The sequence below is a fragment of the Myiozetetes cayanensis genome, unplaced genomic scaffold (genome assembly GCF_022539395.1).
Source record: "Myiozetetes cayanensis isolate MyiCay16 unplaced genomic scaffold, myiCay2020 scf2-11, whole genome shotgun sequence".
In the NCBI taxonomy this organism is placed as follows: Eukaryota; Metazoa; Chordata; class Aves; order Passeriformes; family Tyrannidae; genus Myiozetetes; species Myiozetetes cayanensis.
Window position 1 is genome coordinate 79,693,198 of NW_026087411.1, and position 19,024 is coordinate 79,712,221.

The 19,024-nt window shown below is 40.3% G+C and overlaps 1 protein-coding gene across 4 annotated transcripts in view; it reads left to right on the forward strand.

Moving 5' to 3' along the window:
* The first annotated feature begins 310 nt into the window (after positions 1–310).
* The window catches only part of SYNCRIP (synaptotagmin binding cytoplasmic RNA interacting protein), a 26,519-nt gene continuing 7,805 nt past the window's right edge, over positions 311–19,024 (forward strand). Inside the window, exons 1-10 of one of the 4 annotated variants that reach the window (XM_050316561.1) lie at positions 311–508; positions 1,823–1,982; positions 2,857–2,975; positions 3,159–3,266; positions 5,011–5,124; positions 5,211–5,387; positions 10,307–10,442; positions 11,321–11,526; positions 16,477–16,626; positions 18,091–18,212. In XM_050316561.1, the coding sequence (XP_050172518.1) occupies positions 1,835–1,982; positions 2,857–2,975; positions 3,159–3,266; positions 5,011–5,124; positions 5,211–5,387; positions 10,307–10,442; positions 11,321–11,526; positions 16,477–16,626; positions 18,091–18,212 (1,280 nt within the window). In that variant the 5' untranslated portion in view covers positions 311–508; positions 1,823–1,834. The remainder of the gene's footprint in view (positions 509–1,822; positions 1,983–2,856; positions 2,976–3,158; positions 3,267–5,010; positions 5,125–5,210; positions 5,388–10,306; positions 10,443–11,320; positions 11,527–16,476; positions 16,627–18,090; positions 18,213–19,024) is intronic. The other 3 variants (XM_050316562.1, XM_050316565.1, XM_050316564.1) reach the window with 3 other exon arrangements.

A 19,024-nucleotide genomic window follows, 5' to 3' on the forward strand; every position in this document is an offset into this window, starting at 1 on the left:
CCGCCTCCCCTCGGCAGCGCTTCTCCCGGGAGCCGGGGAGGGAGGGCGGGAGCGGCGCGCGCCTCTCCGCATGGAAGGCAGGGAACGCGCGGGAGGTGGGGGCGGGGGGGGCGGAGGAGAGGGCGGGCGCGCGCGCGCGGGCGGGGCGCGGCGATATAACCCTTGCGGAGCTGCCTGGGAGACCCCGGGGTTTGGGGCTGCGCCAGCGCGCGCGGCGGCGCCTCTCCTCCTCCTCCTGCCTCGGCTCTCCCCCCGCGCCGCTCCCTCCCGCCCTCCGCCCGCCCCCCCCGCGGAGTGGAAGGGGCCGGGGCTGGTGCCAGCAGCAGCAGCAGCAGCGGCGTGAGCGCTCGAGCGGCCGCCATTTTACGCCAGCTCCAGCAGCAGCACTGCCCGGACACACCGCCGCGGGAGCGCGGAACGGGGGCAGCGCCTCAGCACGCCGAGCCGCGACCCGCGCCCCGAGAGACCCTTGGCACACGGCGGTTCACCCCCGCAGACACACACACAGGTCAGCGCGGCCGGCCGCCGGCGGGATCGGCGCGGGGCGGGAGCGGGCCGGGTGGCAGAGCGGGGTGAGGCGGCGCAGGGCGGGAGGCGCATGCCAGGGCCCTGCAGCGCTGTGGGGCCGGGGCGCTGCGCGATGGGTGGAGGAGCTGCTGGCGCTGCTTTCGTGGCCGCCGCTGTCGGGCGGGAGGGGGCCGGCCAGGCTGGGCCGGTGCGCGGCCCCTGGGAGGAGGCGGCGGCCGGGGACACCACCCGGGCTGGGCCGGCGCGGGGCGCGTGGCTCCCGCCTCATTGTCCCGCCGGCCTCGCCGCTCCATTCATTGCCCGCGAGGGAGCGAGGGGAGCCGCGGCCTCGGTGCCGGCGTGTGCGCGGGGAGCGGGGCCGCCCGGGCTCGGCGTGCCCCCGGTCACGTCGGGAGGCGGTGGGCGACGGGCAGCGGCGTTTCCTGGCCGGGAAGCGGGGCCCTGCATTGTTCCGGGCAGGAGCGTGGCCGGGGGGCGGCGGCGGGGCCGGGAGGCACCGCGAGCTCCCGGCCGGGTGGTGAAATCGGGCCCGGGGTGTTGCAACCCGCTGTCCGGGGGGAATAGGGTGAGAGGTAGGGAATGGCTGGGGCTCGGGGCGGGGGGGAGCTGCTCCTCCCGCGGGAGTGTGGCGGGGAGGGGGGGAAGTCGGTCACTGGAGGAAGTTGTAGGACATCTGAACGCGCGGAGCACGTGTTTCCATCGGGCTCATGGCCGCCGCCGCCGTGGGTGGGTGCGGGCTGGGAAGGGCGCTTTGTTCCTCTCGCTTGCCCGGCCGGCACCGGAGTGGAGGCGGGAAGGGATCCCGGCCGCGCCCGGGGCCTGGAGAGGCGGCGTGCGCCGAGGGGCAGCGAGTTTCCAGCGGGAGGTGGAGGCGGCAGCGGGTGTCAGTGACGGTATCGCGGTGCATGTGGCAGCTTTGCTTGTCCTTCCACCCCCGCTGTTGGCTTTTTGCTCCGTTTCTAACTTATTCAGAACCTCTTAGGGAGTGTGTTAAGAGAGACAGAGAGAGGGAGGTGAGTCAGAGTGTCTGGCTGGATTGTGTAAAAACCTGCAGTGAAAGCTACCCCACCCCCGCTAGGCAGTGGTGTTAGGGCTTTCCTTTGTGTTAGTGCTTCTTTTGAGGAATTTCGTGCGTCTTGCAAAACTAAAAAAAGTATCAGGGAAGTGATCTACGATTTTTTATGTTTTTTCATTATTTTCAAAGAATAGGGCAGTCTGTTGCATGTATTGTCACTTGAATTGTTCTACCTGAGATATATTTAGCTTAACTTTGATGCTTATTACATTTGAACAGATATCTGGAAACATGGCTACTGAACATGTTAATGGGAATGGTACTGAAGAGCCCATGGATACTTCTGCTGCAGTTACCCATTCTGAGCATTTCCAGACATTGCTTGATGCTGGTTTACCACAGAAAGTTGCTGAAAAACTAGATGAAATTTACGTTGCAGGTAAGGTGTAAGACTTGCAAAAGCACATGCACAATATTTTATTGGATTCTGCTGTCTTTGGGCTAAAAGAGCAACTTTTTGTGGTTTCCAAAAGTATGGGAACTGCAGTCTTGCCAAAATCTATGGATGTTGCATATTCAATGCTTTAATTTGTTGTAGTATTTTTCAGAGGAGAGTCTTGAGCTAGGCTGCTTGGGCTGAGGGGTGGGAACAAGCGTGCAAGTGACCAGAGCAATAGCTGGAATAGACAACAGATGATTTTTAGGAGGAGTAGGTGATATGGTCTTTGTGCATTTTTTACATCAGGTGTAGGCAGCTGTTAGTAATTAAAGCCTTGGTATTCATCTTCTCACATGAACGATACTTAATGACATGGCGTTTTGGCTCATAGATGGAAAGGTTATTGTGTTTGTTTTCTCAGATGTGACAATAGCTAGCATTTTTTAATTTTAAGCTTGATTTCTGGATTGTGGTGGTCATCTTTAGTGCTGCAGTATATTTGTCTTTATAGTCTTCTCAAAATGTACCAAGGTATCATTGCTAGGCAAGGTAAGTCAAGTTTTGATAGATTCTTCTAAATTCAGCTTTGGGATATTGAAATTAAGTTTGGCCTGTGTAACATTTGTGTGTCACAGAAGTTAAATGAATACATAAATGCAGTAACTTTTACTCTGAATCTGAACTTTTTTGTTTTTAATTAAATAAAAGGTTAAATACACTTAACTTCAGGAGAACTAAGTGGTTTGTTAGGTATAGTAACTTACTTTAATCAGTGATTGATTTAGAGGTCACTAAAATGTGTTAGATGTGTTAAATGTGGTTTTACAATGATTACTGCCCAAATATAATTAGTAATTTTTTTTCTTTTCTCTAGGGCTAGTTGCACATAGTGATCTAGATGAAAGAGCTATTGAAGCTTTAAAGGAATTCAATGAAGAAGGTGCACTGGCAGTGCTTCAACAGTTTAAAGACAGTGATCTCTCACATGTTCAGGTAACGTTAAGCAATTTAGAATATAATTGTTGAGGGATAAACTACTGGTTGACTGGCAAGAGATTTGTTTAGGTCTCTTCAGTGATCCATGTGTGATATGTGAAATGAACACTGTACTAGTTCATGGTAAAATGAGATTCAAGCTTGTCATGTTTTTAGAACTGAAGATTCTGTCTTTTGCAGAACAAAAGTGCCTTTTTATGTGGAGTCATGAAGACATACAGGCAGAGGGAAAAACAGGGGACCAAGGTGGCAGATTCTAGCAAAGGACCAGATGAGGCAAAAATTAAGGTACGTCCCTAAAAATAAGTTATGAGGTCTGCCTGTTTTTTTTAAAGCTGTTCTGACAGATAACTTTATTGTTGTGTAACCGCACTTCTTCTTAAAAAGGCTATTATAGATTGTCATTGCTGAAAGCTGTCACTTGCATTTTTGTCTTGCACTTCTTTCTTTTCAAGTGGAAATTTAATATATTGTTAATTGCTGAAACTGAATGTATATAAATGTGAAAAAGATTTCACAGTCTGCCATATGTGTTGTTGAGACAGTTACACTTCCACAGCTAAAAGTTTGTGGAAACTTGTCAGCACAGCTACTGCTGCTTGGGGTTTTTTCTGGGTTTTATTGTTGCATGCTTCCCCCCCCCCCTTCACTTCAGATGTAAGGCAGCTCCACAATAGGGAGGAGATACCACGTGTCTGAAAAAACAGATTGTAATGGATTTAGGATTTAGCCCACTTCTTATGACATAATCACTGTGCTCATAAACTGTACCCCTCAAACTGTTGTAATAAGTGATAAATTACTTCTTGGACCATGTCTGCTACTAGTAAGATGTTCTTGTCTCAAGAGTTAAGCAACAATAATTTTCATTTAAAGTTTTGTGATTAGCAACTTTACCAAAGATTAAGGGAAGGAAAACCATCTAAACATGCTTAGGTGATGCCATAAAAAACCCAGAGAATCTCTGTTCTTTGACATTTCATGTGTAAAATGAGCATGTTACATTACAAACAACTATGTACCTTGTAAAATTAGAAAATCTTTTTTTCTCCTGAGTTTAAAGCTGGGGTGCCATTAATTATAAATTCAAAAAAAACTGCTGCAGTTTTTGTCACTACCACATAAAACCCCAATATTATGAGGACTTTTTTAAGTAACTGCAAGTAGCGTAGCTTTTACTGCTGATGGCTATAGTATTTAAAATAACTGCGATTTTCCATTTGTGAAATTGCTAATATTTGACTATACTTGGGATTGTTTAATATGCAGTTTCTTTGTGTGTAGAGTTGATTTGTCTTTGTACAAAATTATTAAGAAAGCCTTGATTTCGCAGGAGTTTCTCATGCATATGCGTACTGAATTTCATCTAACATTTTAAATTGCTAGTATATCTGTAACTGCATGTAGTGCTTCTAGTGAGGATTACTTGTCCTGGGATGCTGTATGTGCCTACAAGGAATTTGGAGGGGGCAGAATAGGAGAAAGGAAGTAGTACTGCCATGCCAGTTGTTGGACACCTGAAGCAGTCTGTACAGTGTTCCAGGGGTGTAAGCACTTAAACATGTGTTCTTTAACTTCACACTTATGAGTAATCTCATTAAGTGAAGGGAACTCTTGTGCATAAATGTCTGCAGGATTGGACATGCCAAAACAAGAAGTGGCTCAGACTAAGATCTTCCTAATTAAAGGGAAGCTTACTGTTCTATTACTTCTTGGGGGGGGGGCAGGAGGAGGGGTGTGTTTTGTTTGGTGGTTTTTGTTTTTTGGTTGGTTTATTTTTTTATGAAAATGAAGGAATTGGGAAAACTGTATGTGAATCCCTAATTTTCTAGCAGTGTTTCTTTACCTGATAGTTTTGTTAATTGTTTTGCAAGTTTCTTGTTGAAGTACTAGCAGTAGGGTTTTTTGCCTGTGGGAGCTTCAAAGCAGCACAGTTTAAAAGGAATTATAAGCATGTCTGTCTGTGAATTCAGGGCAGCTCAACTTGCTTAATTTGTATGTGATTTTAAAGTTTTACGTTTCTTACTTGAAGGCACTGTTGGAGAGAACTGGCTACACCCTTGATGTGACTACTGGACAGAGAAAGTATGGTGGACCTCCTCCAGAGTCTGTATATTCAGGACAACAACCTTCTGTTGGTACAGAGGTAAGAAGGGGAATATGTTTATATGGATGTGCTCTTAACTCATTGGAAGTATTTTTTATAAACAGTGCTCTGTATGTCTGTTGTAGATATTTGTGGGCAAGATTCCGAGAGACTTGTTTGAAGATGAACTTGTTCCATTATTCGAGAAAGCTGGGCCTATATGGGATCTCCGCCTAATGATGGATCCACTAACTGGTCTAAATAGAGGATACGCTTTTGTTACTTTTTGTACTAAAGAGGCAGCTCAGGAAGCTGTTAAACTGGTAAGTTTTCTTCAGACTTTTTTCTGGTTTTTTGTAAGAACACTCTGACTTAGAAGCAGTTGTCCTGGTCCTAATGCTTAAGTGCTTAAGATGAGACTGTCATTGTTAGGTCACTTCATAAATGTCCACTAGGTGTTCTTAAATGTATTTCCATGTTGCATACATATTTTTACTGAATACAGTAGGGACAGGGGGAAAAAAATAGCTCATGGACTGCTGTTTGGTCCTTTTAGGTGCTTTATTATTAAGTACAATTGTATTAGCAGTAGTGACTTCCGAGCTGTCTGCATCTGGGTGAGTTTTGGAGAGCAGTGGTGTTGGGGTTGCTGTGGGCAAGGCAAGCGCTGGTCAGGGTGTCTGTGACTCTTGATGTGCTTGTGCACCAGCAGGGGGCCTGCGCTGGAAAAGTGCTTCAAAGTCAGAATTTTATAAGATACTTCAGATGGGAAAAAGTGTCTCTTTGAGTGTTGCAGGTCTGTTCTGTTTGCTGCAACTGACTGCTTAAAAAACATTTCCTCTGTTTTACACAGAGGATACTCCTAATCGTCTTTTCAGGTTTTATGCGTGAAGTACCCATCCCTAAAACGGAAAGTGGGGAGAAACAGTACCTTGATCCTCATACCATGCCTTTGTTTTCCTGGTTAAGTTAAATTTGAATTTCTTGAGCTATTTGCTATGACACTGATATGACCAAGATCAGTGTGTGGTATGATTTCCAAGAGTGTTAGCCATAGTCATTCTGAAGTGTACTGATACTGTATTGCTATAGAAGGGTTAACATACTTTGCTTTGTAATAAGGTATATCTTAAACAAAGATACCCAGTGACATATTAATATTAGTCAGTTGGTGGAGACAAATCAAGCTGAAAATGGGAATGTGTTTTAAGAAGGTGTACAAATGTCTACGAAAGTGGAAGTACAAAAATAACCTGGCATATGTTGTTAAGCTTTTTAAAAAGAACAGTTGGTTGTTCCAACGTACAGTCAGATATACTGGGATAACTGTGTGTTCTTCTTTGTACTTGGATTGTTAACCTAGCTGTTTATATTGTGTATGGACTTCTAAGAGTTTAGCACATGACTTAGCAAAATAATGAATCACATAAGTCCTGAGAGGCACTTAGTAAATGAACAAAACAGAATTTTTCTTCACTTGGCTGGATTTTGCTTAAAGACAGCATGCTCTGAAAAGTCATTTGTGTTTCCATAAAAGAAAAGATCATATCCTAACCTCAGTCTTCCACTCAGTGATACAAGGGAAGGAGGTACTTGGTGTCCCTTTATGTCTGATCTTTGATATGCAGGAGGAAAGGGTGTTGTATTGTGTTTTTCAGCTAAATAGCCACTGAGGATAATACCTGGAAAGTGTTGCAATTGATGGGGCAGTCTTTCGGCCTTTATGCTAAACTCTTTGAAAATAGGGTTAGTTTTAAATTGGATCCTGTGATCAGGATCAGTCAGCAGTTTTCATAGTTCCAGCCATAGTTGACTGGCTAGTTTAGTGTAGTATAAGTTTCCCAAGATACCTAGAAGTGATTTGCAGGAGTATTAGCACATTGTGTGCTCTTGAGCGCAGGTGAAAATTGTGACTCTGTCACTTGTATGAGTTACAAGTGCAGTGGGAGAGATTGCTGAAAGACTGCTTAGAAACACTGAACCCTTGGTTCCATCCATTTTCATATCTTATTATTTTAACAGGTATTCTTTTTGATACTATCTGTAATCTTCTGATGTGTATATGACTTATTTCCAAGCTTTCTGGACTCCCTGGGATAAGGATTCTTGTGTTATTTTCTATCTTCTTCCTAGAAGCATTTTTTTTAGGACTCTGTGAAGTATAGAAAAAAATGAGGCTAAAAACCTCTGCATTGCCTGTAGGCTTTTGAGTAATAAGAGACAGCTATGTTTTTGTCAATACCAAACTGCAGCAGGGAATAAACTGACCTGTCTTCAGGCTCTTGGAGTTGGTGTAACATACTTAGCATACAGTTCATATTTGTGTGGCTGTTGTATGTATCATCCACAGTCTTTATAACAACTTAATGTAAAACTGAACTAAAATTTTTGTATACGCATAATGTTGACTTACTGTATTCATTAGAAGAAATCTTGAAATTTTAATATGTTGAAGCCGTGATTTTGTTTATGCATACGCATTTTAAGCCACTTAAAATTAATTTGTGTTCAGATTTGTAAATCTTCTCAGCATCAGGCAATAGTATCACTCCATTTTTGTCTCAAGCACAACTAGAACTATTTTAAATACTATTTAGGGAATTCTCCCTTTTTTATGTGTATTATTTAATTCAGTGTGGTTAACCCTTCCTAGTAAGTAGGAAAGGCATCTAAAATGTTCATACATGCACTCACCATCAAAGTATGGTGGGTTCATTTTGTTTTTTTTTTTTGAATCTCAGTAATTTTTTTTCCTGTTAACACACTTTGCTTTATACTGTTTAAGAATTACAACTCCGGTTGTGTTCTTTTGCACGCACATTCAGTTCTCCCTCCTATTTCATAAGAAGTTATTAGATTTAAGTTTTTCAAAAGATCCTTGTGTGAATGAGGTTACTGTAGACATGTACAAGATAAATACTTTTGAGGTGAAGCTTGTAGGAAAACATTCTGCAAACTATAGTAGCATTCAGTGTATTTTTGACTAGAGCAGGTGTAAGCTTGATCAAAGTGAGGCTACAGGTGGATTATGCAAATATGCCATTTAAACAGTCTGCCAGCTATGCTTAGCAGTACAGCTTGCCATTTGCTCCTGGAAATAGACTAGAACTGGTAGTGAAAGTTTAAATGGATAAACTAATAAGACAGACTGTATGCACACTTTGACTTGTTTGTAATTCTTACAGAAGTTAGCAAGGAAAAAAACCCAAACTATTATATTGTCTAGAGGACAGCAATATCCATTACTGACTTCGGACATTGATTCAGTGGTGACAGGAGGGGGAAGCAGTATGCTGACATAGCTGATTTGGTAGCCTGACTGTTCTGGCACTTTACCCAGATCATGATCTGGGCCTGTTTATGTCTAAGTTTTCAGATGGTATGCGAACTATTTACCTAAAAATCACTAGCATGATAACTTGATATTTGAGAGCACCTAATTGAAGACTGTTTTCTGTGTGTTAAGAGAAACATGCAATGGAAAGTACTAATTAATGCATTGTAGTATGAAAACACTATGGTAGAATATATTAATTTTACCTCACTGCCATGAGTTGTATGAGAGACCCTTTTTGGATTAAATGTGTAGCTGAACTTTGGTTTTAGGGTTTAGCAGGAACAGTTAAATAATATCTTATCTGTACAGAATAGAATAGAATATTTCATTTGGAAGGGACTCTCAGTGTCACGTAGTCCAACTGCCTGACCACTTCACGGCTGACCAAAAGTGTCGCTATCATGAATATCATCAAGGGCAGTGTCCAAATGCATCTCTTAAAACACTGACAGCTTTGGGGCATTGACCACCTCTCTAGGAAGCCTGTTCTAGTGTTTGACCGCCCTCTCAGTAAAAGAAGTTTCCTAATGTAATGTTTCCTAATGCACATTTAAGTTAATGAAGCATTAGTTTCAGAGACTAATAAACTGTCAGCTTCTTTAAAAGTGTTTCTTTGAAAAACTTCTTTCGAGTTACTGTAATCTGTCTCCCATTAATGTGTGCAGATCTGTTTATTAGCTATGATAATATGCAGTCTTCCTCTGTAGTTGTTTCCTACTTTAAAATCAACTTTCCTCTGCCTCATAGGCAACATATATGGAGTTAAAAGTCTTTTGCTGTGTCCTGCTATGTTTTGAGACATAATTATTTGGGAAGATGTCACTCCAGAGCCTTTTCACATGTACAGTTCTTCTTTTAGCTCGCTTTTGGTGCAGTTAACTAGCTTAGAAAAGTTTCAGTGATGTAGTTTTTGTTTGCACAAGATAAATATAAGTAAACATCTTCCCACTGATTTTATTTCACAAAAAGCATGAGGGGGTGCAGGATAACTTGCTTATGCAGGAAGATTTATCACCAAACACAAAATAACTTATGGACTAAATAACTAGATTAAATTTTAAAAAACTGCCCTGCTACGTGTCAATATGTTGTTGACCACAAATTACAGTTTGTTAGCTAAAGAACAGTCCTTTACAGGGCTTCCAGTTGGAAAGGGATTGATGTACCACCAGTTGACCATCCTGCTGCTTGTTTGGATGATGCATGTCTGTTTCTGCATCTCAGTGAAAGGCATTTTTTGTCAGCAGACGTTTACAGTAATACTTTTTTTTTCCTTCCTTAAACTACTGACTTGTTCAGGGTACTTTCTAAATCTATTATGAGAGAGGCATTTGAACAAAAGTCTTAGTATTTCAAGTCAGTAATGTTTGTTCTTGCTGTTTACAATCTTTACATGTGTAATCTTTTTGCTTTGGAAAGTATTACATTTTGTGGAGAATACCTGATCACAACTCTCTTTCTGTTGTTAACTATGAAACTTTAGAAGGGAATCTGGCTAATTGCAGCTCATGTCTTGTATTACACAAAAATCAAGGATTTATAGGTAAAGTCTGTAGAGGAACTTGCGTGGTTTTTTTCTGCACTGTTGTGAAGGGAGAAGCCTTGACCTTGATGACTTGTACGTAAGATTTATGGTTCTACATGAAAAAGTCTCTTAAGGAACAAATATTAAGAGACTTGAACAAGAAGGGAAGAAAAATTGTTGGATGAAATTGTGGCTAAATCTTAGAGAACATGGGTATACTTCAGAATAGGTGAATATGCATTGTAAGAATGTGTTAAGATGCAAAAATTTAATATATTGCTCAGTGCTGGGTTTTCAAGACTTATTATTTGGTATGCTGCTGTTGAAGGGAAGCAAATATTATCTGTAACTGATGAATATCCAATTATTTTTTCTTGCAGTACAACAACCATGAAATTCGTTCTGGAAAACACATTGGTGTATGCATCTCTGTTGCCAATAATAGGCTTTTTGTTGGCTCTATTCCTAAGAGTAAAACCAAGGAGCAAATTGTTGAAGAATTCAGCAAAGTAACAGGTAAGTCAGTAACTATGTTTTGTAGAGCTGGAACCATGTCAGATGTGATGGGTGATGAGCTGTCTTCACCATCTTTTCACTTACAGTTCATGAATCCAAATCAACACTGCTCAGCATTTGTTTCAAGTTTTAGGTGTTGTGGATTTTTTTTCTTTTTGTTAAACTGTGCTGAGGGCTGAAATATTTGTGATTACACTAGATGCATGGTTTCAAATTTTACCTTTAAAGTAAATGTGTAATGTTTAAAAAACTGGTCAAAGAAATTTGAAGTTTGATAATTTCAGTACCAGTGGATGTTTTGAAACTTCTCAGGGCAAAACTGAAGCTAGTTGAAGAATGTAGCTAGTTCCATGTTTTAGTGGTTTGATAAGGATCTCTTCTTGATAACAGCATATGAACTGGTAAAGGTAATGATGACTTTCTCTATTACTGAATTATATACTTGAGGTTCTTTAGGGCAGTTAACTTTTTAGGTATTAAGACCATGCAAGTTTTGTCTCTTGTTTAGACATGGATGAAAAAAACACCCTGATAAGTGGTGTGACTTAGGGGTTTAAGAGGAGAATTGATAAAGCACAACTTTTGGCTACCTTTAACTCTTCTCCACTCAGTTGGAGGAAGGATTTTTTTCCATAGCTTCTGAGCTTTCTTCACTTGATAAAAATAGAACATAAGTCAGGATAGTCTGATGTCTTTCTTTGAAAATGTTGGTCTTGAGAGTAGAGAAACTACAATATACGTGGTCTCAAAAGTTTAGCGTGTTCCTGCTTTTTTGGAACGACTTGTCAGATGCACACTTGACCGAAAGATAATCCCCACTTTGTAATACAAATTCATTTATTGAAGGCATAACAAGCAATTATTTTGTTTAATTTCAGAGGGTCTTACAGATGTCATATTGTATCATCAACCTGATGACAAGAAAAAGAACCGGGGTTTCTGTTTCCTTGAATATGAAGATCACAAAACTGCTGCTCAGGCCAGACGTAGGTTAATGAGTGGCAAAGTGAAAGTCTGGGGAAATGTTGTTACAGTGGAATGGGCTGACCCTATAGAAGACCCTGATCCTGAAGTCATGGCAAAGGTAATAAAGCTATGAGTGCTGTATTCCAGATGAGATACTTCCTGACATTAGCCTAAGATTAAATAACATCTTTCAGCTTTCTTGACAGACAAGATGTGAAAAGATAAAAATATGAATATACTGTAGAAATTATGTGAATTTAAAAACTCTGTATGGTCTGATACTGTTTTGTGCTGCCAAGGCTGAATAGTGAACATAATTCTTGCTAAAATGACACATAGGATGACGTACTTAACTTTTTATCTGGAAGCAATGGTGGTGACTCCAGGAGTTAAAATGGTTTTGTAGTTTAGTATTTGGAGTGACAGAAATCTAGATGTGATCACAGAACAAGCCTGAATTCTTTTTAAACCTGGAACTGTATCATTTCAGCGTTAGAACATGTCAGTGTTCAAATGTACACAAATGTATTTTCAAAGTTGACATTAGTAGTTATTTCTGAGAAGTTAGGCAATTAACTTGTATTTGGAACTCTGTAGTTATTTTTAATTTGAGGGAGTTAATTCCTTAAAATACCTAGACTAGTAATGTTTTGGATTTCAAATATTTAGGTGAAACTGAAGTCTGGAGTGTTAATGTTTTGAAGTATGTTGTAGCAGTTGTTCTATATATGTGCGTGATATTTTGCCAGAAACAAATTACCTGAATTTTTTTCCCCATCAGATATTGCCCAACCCTGTGTTTTTCGGTTGTGTTGTGTAGCTGAGTTGTTTAATGGAAACTCCTAGCTAGCCCATATCCTTATCTCTTTCTCTTTGCTTGCTTTTCGTCTGTGCTTTTACTCTCATCTGAGACACGTCACTTGCTGGAGTCCTACTTTGATGGACCTAGTAAGATAGCTTGGCTGGGATCTCCTCTTTGGTGAGCCATAAGGGAAAAGGGTTGGGGTGGGGGCTCATTTTAGGAAAAAAGCTGCTTTTGTAATACAGGTATTACAGAAGCTTTTGGACTATCCTGTCTGCAGACTTTTATTTTTCTTGCCCGGCATCATAGACTATCAGCAGCAGGGGAAGAGTCTTGCAGGTAAAATTAGTAGAAGGTGGCACTTCCTAAATATGAACTACATGTTCAGTTTCTTGGCTCAAAAGAGAAGAGACCAAATCCACCAAACTGTTAAAATGAATGAGCAGGAACTTCTGCTGACATAACTGAATAGATGAACAGGAAATGATAGGGGACATAGTCAGGTGTCTTTTCTGAGCAAGTTTACAGATATGGAGAGTGACAGGCTAAAGAAATTAAAGCTTAATTGTGATTTGTCCCATTTACTGTACAGTTTTTTAGTCTATTAATGCCTTGTATTGTTTTGTGTTTGAAATGGGACATGAAAAGGGAAGAAACATGGAAATGAAGGGAAGAAATACAGAAAATTTAGAGAAAATCATCATGCATATTTCTAGGGCCATGTGCTGAAGATGGGCATGAAGCTCGGGGTTGAAGATGTATGGAAAAACTAGACTATATGAATTAGAATGCTGAAAAAGTAGAGAACATTTGACTCGTATGTGAAGGCAGAAGTTGAGATGAGCATTGGTGTCTGACCTTCCTCAGTGGCTCTGTCCCTTTGTTTATTCTTGCAACAAGGAAAGTTTCTACTCTAGGCTTTCTTGACCACCTGCTATACATTTAGGAAAACATACCTACCACTTCTCTAAATGTTAGATTTACTTTCTGTTGTTTATTGCTGTCTTTCTCCTAAGAGAAGGAGCAGTGCAGGTGCAGCTGCAGTCAGTAATCTCCTGGCTGTGAGCTGCAAGTTGGCTGGTCATTGCTTCTGACTACTGTCAGTCTGGAGCAAAGGGAGCTATTGACCCATGTCATCTTGCACATGTTGTGGTAGAAGGCTTTGAAGGAAACTGTGCCTTGGGAGAAGTTGGTTGGTTTTATCAGAATAATCATCTGGCCAACAGTTTTCTTGTCAAGACTGCTAGAAAAGCAAGTCCCCTAAGAGCAAACTATCAGGAAGACCAGTTCACCTTTCTAGTGAGAAGGTGAACAGTGTTCTAAATCTCGCAGAAGCAGCATGTAATTTCATCAGTATATGGACACCTACTAATTTAAATTTCTGAAATGTTTGAGTCTTTTTTCCTTTCTCCTCCAGACTTATGATAGAATGTTGTGGAGAGCACCGTATACATGAATACTTACAATTTAAATGGGCTGTTAATTTAAATACGAAGTAGCTTGAGCATGATCAGGGATGAAGATAGATTCTGAAGCTAGATGTATGTGCTACAGGAGATTAGTACTTGTACTGACAGATCAGAGTAGAATTGGTGACGGTATTGACTTCTGGTCCAGAGTGAACTTCTTTCTAACTTCCAGTGGTTGTGTTGATACCGTAATCTCTCCTAAGTGTCATTTTGTTGCCTCTTATCCCTGTAGTCTAGATAAATTCATTAATGTTTTACTTGGTTTCTGTAGGATGGCTGAGGCTACAGAGGACGTTCCGGAGTGGCAGGTTAAGCAGCTAAATAAAGTCTTATGTTTGTGGCTGCCTGGCAGATTACAGGACAAGAGACAGGGCTAGTAACCCTTGGAGAATGTGGCCTGAAGTGTTTGTGCTGTAGGTAAGAGGAGGAAAAGGAGCAGATCCCAGAAGTTTTGGGAATCTTTAATCTTAAGCAGTTTTAAATGTGAGTTCTGCCATTACAACAAAATGCTGGTGCTGGGTATATTGCTTGTTAGGTGTATATATGGATTCTTGGTATCTTTGAGGCTTAATGAAGAGGACTTCCTTTTTGTTGTTGTTGCTTTGTTTTGGTTTTGTTTTGTTTTCCTTCCTTCCCTCTTTCAATAGCAGTAAAAATGGGTTCATCTTCTCCCAACCTATGCTTTAACCTGCCTAATAGCTTTGATGTCATACTTGACTTGTTCAGCTACAGTTCTAATCAGTAATATGACCAAAGGTGTTAAAAAATTTCAGCTGTTAGAGATTTGTCTACACTGGGGAAATTTAAATTAGTTGCTTTTTTATTTCTTTAAAAACCAGTGCATCTTGTAACAAAAAAGTGATTATTCTGTCAGGTTTTTAATCATGTCTGATATTATGTCACTCATCATGCATTTATTAGTGAAGGCTAACTAGGGTTCCTTGTGAGATTCTTGCTTTCATCCTTTTCTAAACAAGAATAAGGAACATTTGTTTAAAGGTTTTGGTTACATCACAAAACTTCCTGTAATTCATTTCCATGGAATAAGGTTAAGGGAGCAATTAGGATATTTTACTAAAAATGGTTACTATGTATGGGTTACAATAAATAAAGGTTGGTCTTACCACCAGGACATGTAGGAGAAGCTTAATACATAGTAGGAAACAGCCTTCTGTGTAGAGTTAGCTATGACTTTCACCAGCAAGAATAATTATTGCCAAGGATCAGAGTTGATACACTGGGTTTGATTTACAGCGTGTAGTATCCCTTCTTCCAAATTCTGCATCCCATCCTAGTTCAGCTAGCGAGTGAGACAGATTTATGGAAGTCTGCCCTGTTTATTTGTGACTTAATTACATAGACACCCTTTCTATAGGAATGACTGGGTTTATTGAGTTCCTATATGTGGTGGGAGTAGACTATAGCTCTGCTTCAGATTGAAGAATGCTTTCTTTGGTCCTTTCACACCTTGTGTTACTTGTGTTGACCTTCAGGGTTGGGAGCAGGAAGTCAGTGCTGCCCCATACAGTGTTCAGTTTTTGTCATTGGCTAATTTGAAACCAGTAGGAGCAAGGGGGATGTGAGCAGAAGTTGCAGGTCTTTGCAGCTGATTGGCAGCTGCACTGTAGGAAGGTGAGAGTGTGAACATTCCTTGGCAGTAGGAGGTGAGTAGACTGTCAGAGTGTGGTGCCAGCATGTGGAAGGAACTCTTCACAACAAGTCAAAGAGGCTTGTAAATTGTGAGAACTCAGATGACATCATGTAAACATGCTAATGTCCACTCATTTAATGCAGCCTCAGTGTGGACACAAGGATGAGTCTTTCAGTACTAACGGGTCACTAATAGGTGATTCCCGTTGTTCAGAGTATGTTGTCTGCTCTGTTAAATTTTAAGCAGATAAAATACAGATTTATCTGTCTTTTATCATATGCAGTTGGTGGTTGCTGAAACTTTATATTGATGATTAGTCACTGTCAGACAGTTAACACGGCATATATCAGTAGTTGAAAGATTACCTGCCTTTCTGATTTTAGAAGCTGGATAGCACTTTGTGTAGCTTAAGAGCCATACTCGTGCTTTAGCGAGCTGGGGGAGGGAATAGATTTCCAGAGTTAAATTTGAAGGTGTCTGTTCCTCAAGAGAAGGGCAACGTTTGACTTGTGAGAAAGTCCAAGGGTGACTGGGCAGTGTCAGCCTTAGTATCCCCCTCTGTCGACATTCTCTCTTTCAGTAGTGGCTTCAGGTCCCTGCGTGCCCCTCAGGCAAGCACAGACGTGACACCAGGTATTTGGTGTAGCTATAGCATACGAACCACAAGTTAAGCAGCTTGAAAGCTGCAGGCCTGACACCTCTGACCTAGATATTACAGTGATGACTGTTCTGCAAATAAAAAAATCTGTCTAAAATCTGTCTAAACAATTAAAAGTCTTGATAAGTTAATTGTTTTGTGTGTAACCAATCCTGGTTACCTTCTTTCAAGTTTGAAAATGTTCTGAGTTGAAGATTGCTTCTGTTAGGATCCTTTTAAACATTAACACAAATTGGATTGACTTTCAGGATACTAATACTTACGTAAACATGCTTGACAACAGATTCAGTATTTCTGTCAGGGAATTTTGGAGCTAACTCATCCTGGTTTGACTATATAAGTGTACATATTCACGTGTATGTATATAAAATGTTGTACAGAAAATGTAACGTTTTCAGTACTGTCAATAACAGTAACTTGCAAAGCTTCGTTTTTGTTTTTTGAAATTAGATCATACTTCTAAGTACTTTTTGTTTTCACTCCCTTAGGTAAAAGTTTTGTTCGTACGCAATCTTGCCAATACTGTAACAGAGGAGATACTAGAAAAGGCCTTCAGTCAATTTGGAAAGCTAGAGCGAGTGAAGAAACTAAAAGACTATGCTTTCATTCATTTTGATGAACGGGATGGTGCTGTAAAGGTAAGTGAATAGGGCTGTAACTGTGTGTGTGTTATAAGTAATGAATAAACATAACATTTAGAAGCTGTGTGCTGCTTTTAGCTTGGGAAAAAGCTTTGTCTGGAGAAATAGTAATGCATTATTGATAACTTTATCCTCTCTGGGTGTCTCTTAGGATGATGCAGTTTATTTCTTGAAAAGTGGGTTTTAGGTGCATCTGTTCTAAATAATTCTGCTGATGAGTTTCTAAGATAATCATGTCTTATATTTGAAACTGAAGTGTCAGAAATTGAATGACTCTTCTCACCAAATTATTGGTAAAATCAGAAGCAGTTTCTCTAGAGCTAGTGATAAAATCTTTGGGGGTTTTGTTTGTTTGTTTTGGGGTTTTTTTTGCAGAAAACACTTTTTTCTTTTCATGTGAGGTACTGGACAATTGAATAATTGTCATTCTTGCATTTTGCTAACCTGGTCATGATGTCATCTGTTATTAGGAAGGGAAAGTGTAATTCCCCTCCTGCCTGTAGTGTTATCTGTTTTTTAAGTTCTGTGGGACGATGTAGGATACAAGGGGATTCAGTTTTTCATACATATCTGTATGCCTTAAAGCAGATGCTTAAAAAGATCATAGAAGGAGTCTTCATAAGATATGTATCCTATCAAGGCGTAGCTATGTAGAGTCCCTAAAAGCGGTAGAATCTTTAGGATTTCTCTACTTGAAATTAACTTGTAGCAATTAGTGTGACCCGTGGAAATTGTACATGATGGGGGAGGGTAGGGAAGGATTTGATGGTTTGCTTTCACTTTTTTTGGGGGGAGGAGGTTTCAGGGTTGGTGGTGGTGGTGGGTTTTTTATGTGGATTTGGGGAGGAGTTGGTTTTTTGTGGGATATTTTTGCTTGTTTTAGTTGTGTTGGTTTTGGTTTTTTTTGGTTGGTTGGTTTTTCTTTGGGGGAGTGGTTTTGGGGTTTTTGTTTGTTTGTTTGTTTTCCTGATGTGGTCAGAATTAAACTTGACTTCTAATTTTTGGCTTCTGGTTGAAAAAGAAAGTTATATTTATTACAGGTAAAATAAAGCATGTACTGATTTTTAGCTTTAGTACTGTTTGCATTGTGCTGACATTAGGAATTTATTCATCTATTACAAAATCTTTACTTTCTGAAGGCCAGTGCTGTCACTTTATTAATTGAAACAGCTTGCAAAGCTGGAAGCCTCTTTAGAGTTTTGAGTGGAAGATTCCTGAACTGATACATGAAGTCCTGGGTTTGAGAACCAAGTTTAGACGAAATGCATAACTCTAGAACCCATTATACTATGCTGTCTGATTGTTTGAAAATGTTTTTTAAAGCTTTATACTATTTGTACTTACTTATACTATTTTAGCTTTGGATAACCAATTTTAAAATGCATACTCTAAAAGATAGAATAAAAATAATAGCTTTGGATATGTTTGGAAGTATATTTAAAGTCTGGTTAATTCCTTCAGGCAATGGAAGAAATGAATGGCAAAGATTTAGAGGGAGAAAACATTGAAATTGTTTTTGCTAAGCCACCAGATCAAAAAAGGAAAGAACGGAAAGCTCAGAGACAAGCGGCTAAAAATCAGATGTAAGTGTAAATGCATGCACTTATGTTGTATTACTTCTGAAAGACTTGTACACTCCTACCAAATTAAAATATCTGGATATTTTAGTAGGTATACTATAGTGTATACAATTTTTCTGGCTTCTCTGAAAATGTTGGATTTGTTTTTGTTTGCATTTTACTTAAGATCTAGTAGTGGTGTTGGTGAGAATTCAGGTACTGTCTTGCTCTACTGACTGAGTGTGAGAGCACTGGAGGAAGTGTCTGAAGGTCATGAAACATACATACCTCTTTTTATTCTCAACTTCCATTGGTACAGCCCCCCGTTTACTGAAGTACACACTGAAAGGATAATCCTGATATTCTGTCGTGTCACTTCCAGAAGATAGATCTGCCCATACAGCTTATGAACCCTTACTGATAGAGATTTTACACTAGTAAATGCTGAACATGGGAAAAAACCAAAAAAAAGAAAAAGTGTTCCTTGCTTGTGTGTTCTGCTTAATGTTCTCATGTGTTTTTCTTCCTGGACATGTTCTAGCTTTCTTAACCATATTCCCTCCCACACCTTATTTCCAAAAATAACTTCTGCGAGTGCTGTTGTGCAGCATCCAAGAAGATGGAATAGTGAGGTTGCAAGATTAATAGAGATCTCCAAATGGTGACCTACTGTACACATGGAATTGGTTAAGTTTGTCCTGCTTATAGGTCTCAAAACTTTATTAGCCCTTTTGTTCTTCCTTGGGCATCTGGTGTTACTGTAAGAAGTGGATTTCTTCTTTTTTCTTTTGCTTCTCTTCTCTGCCAGGCAGGACTTTACTATCCTGCTTAAATCT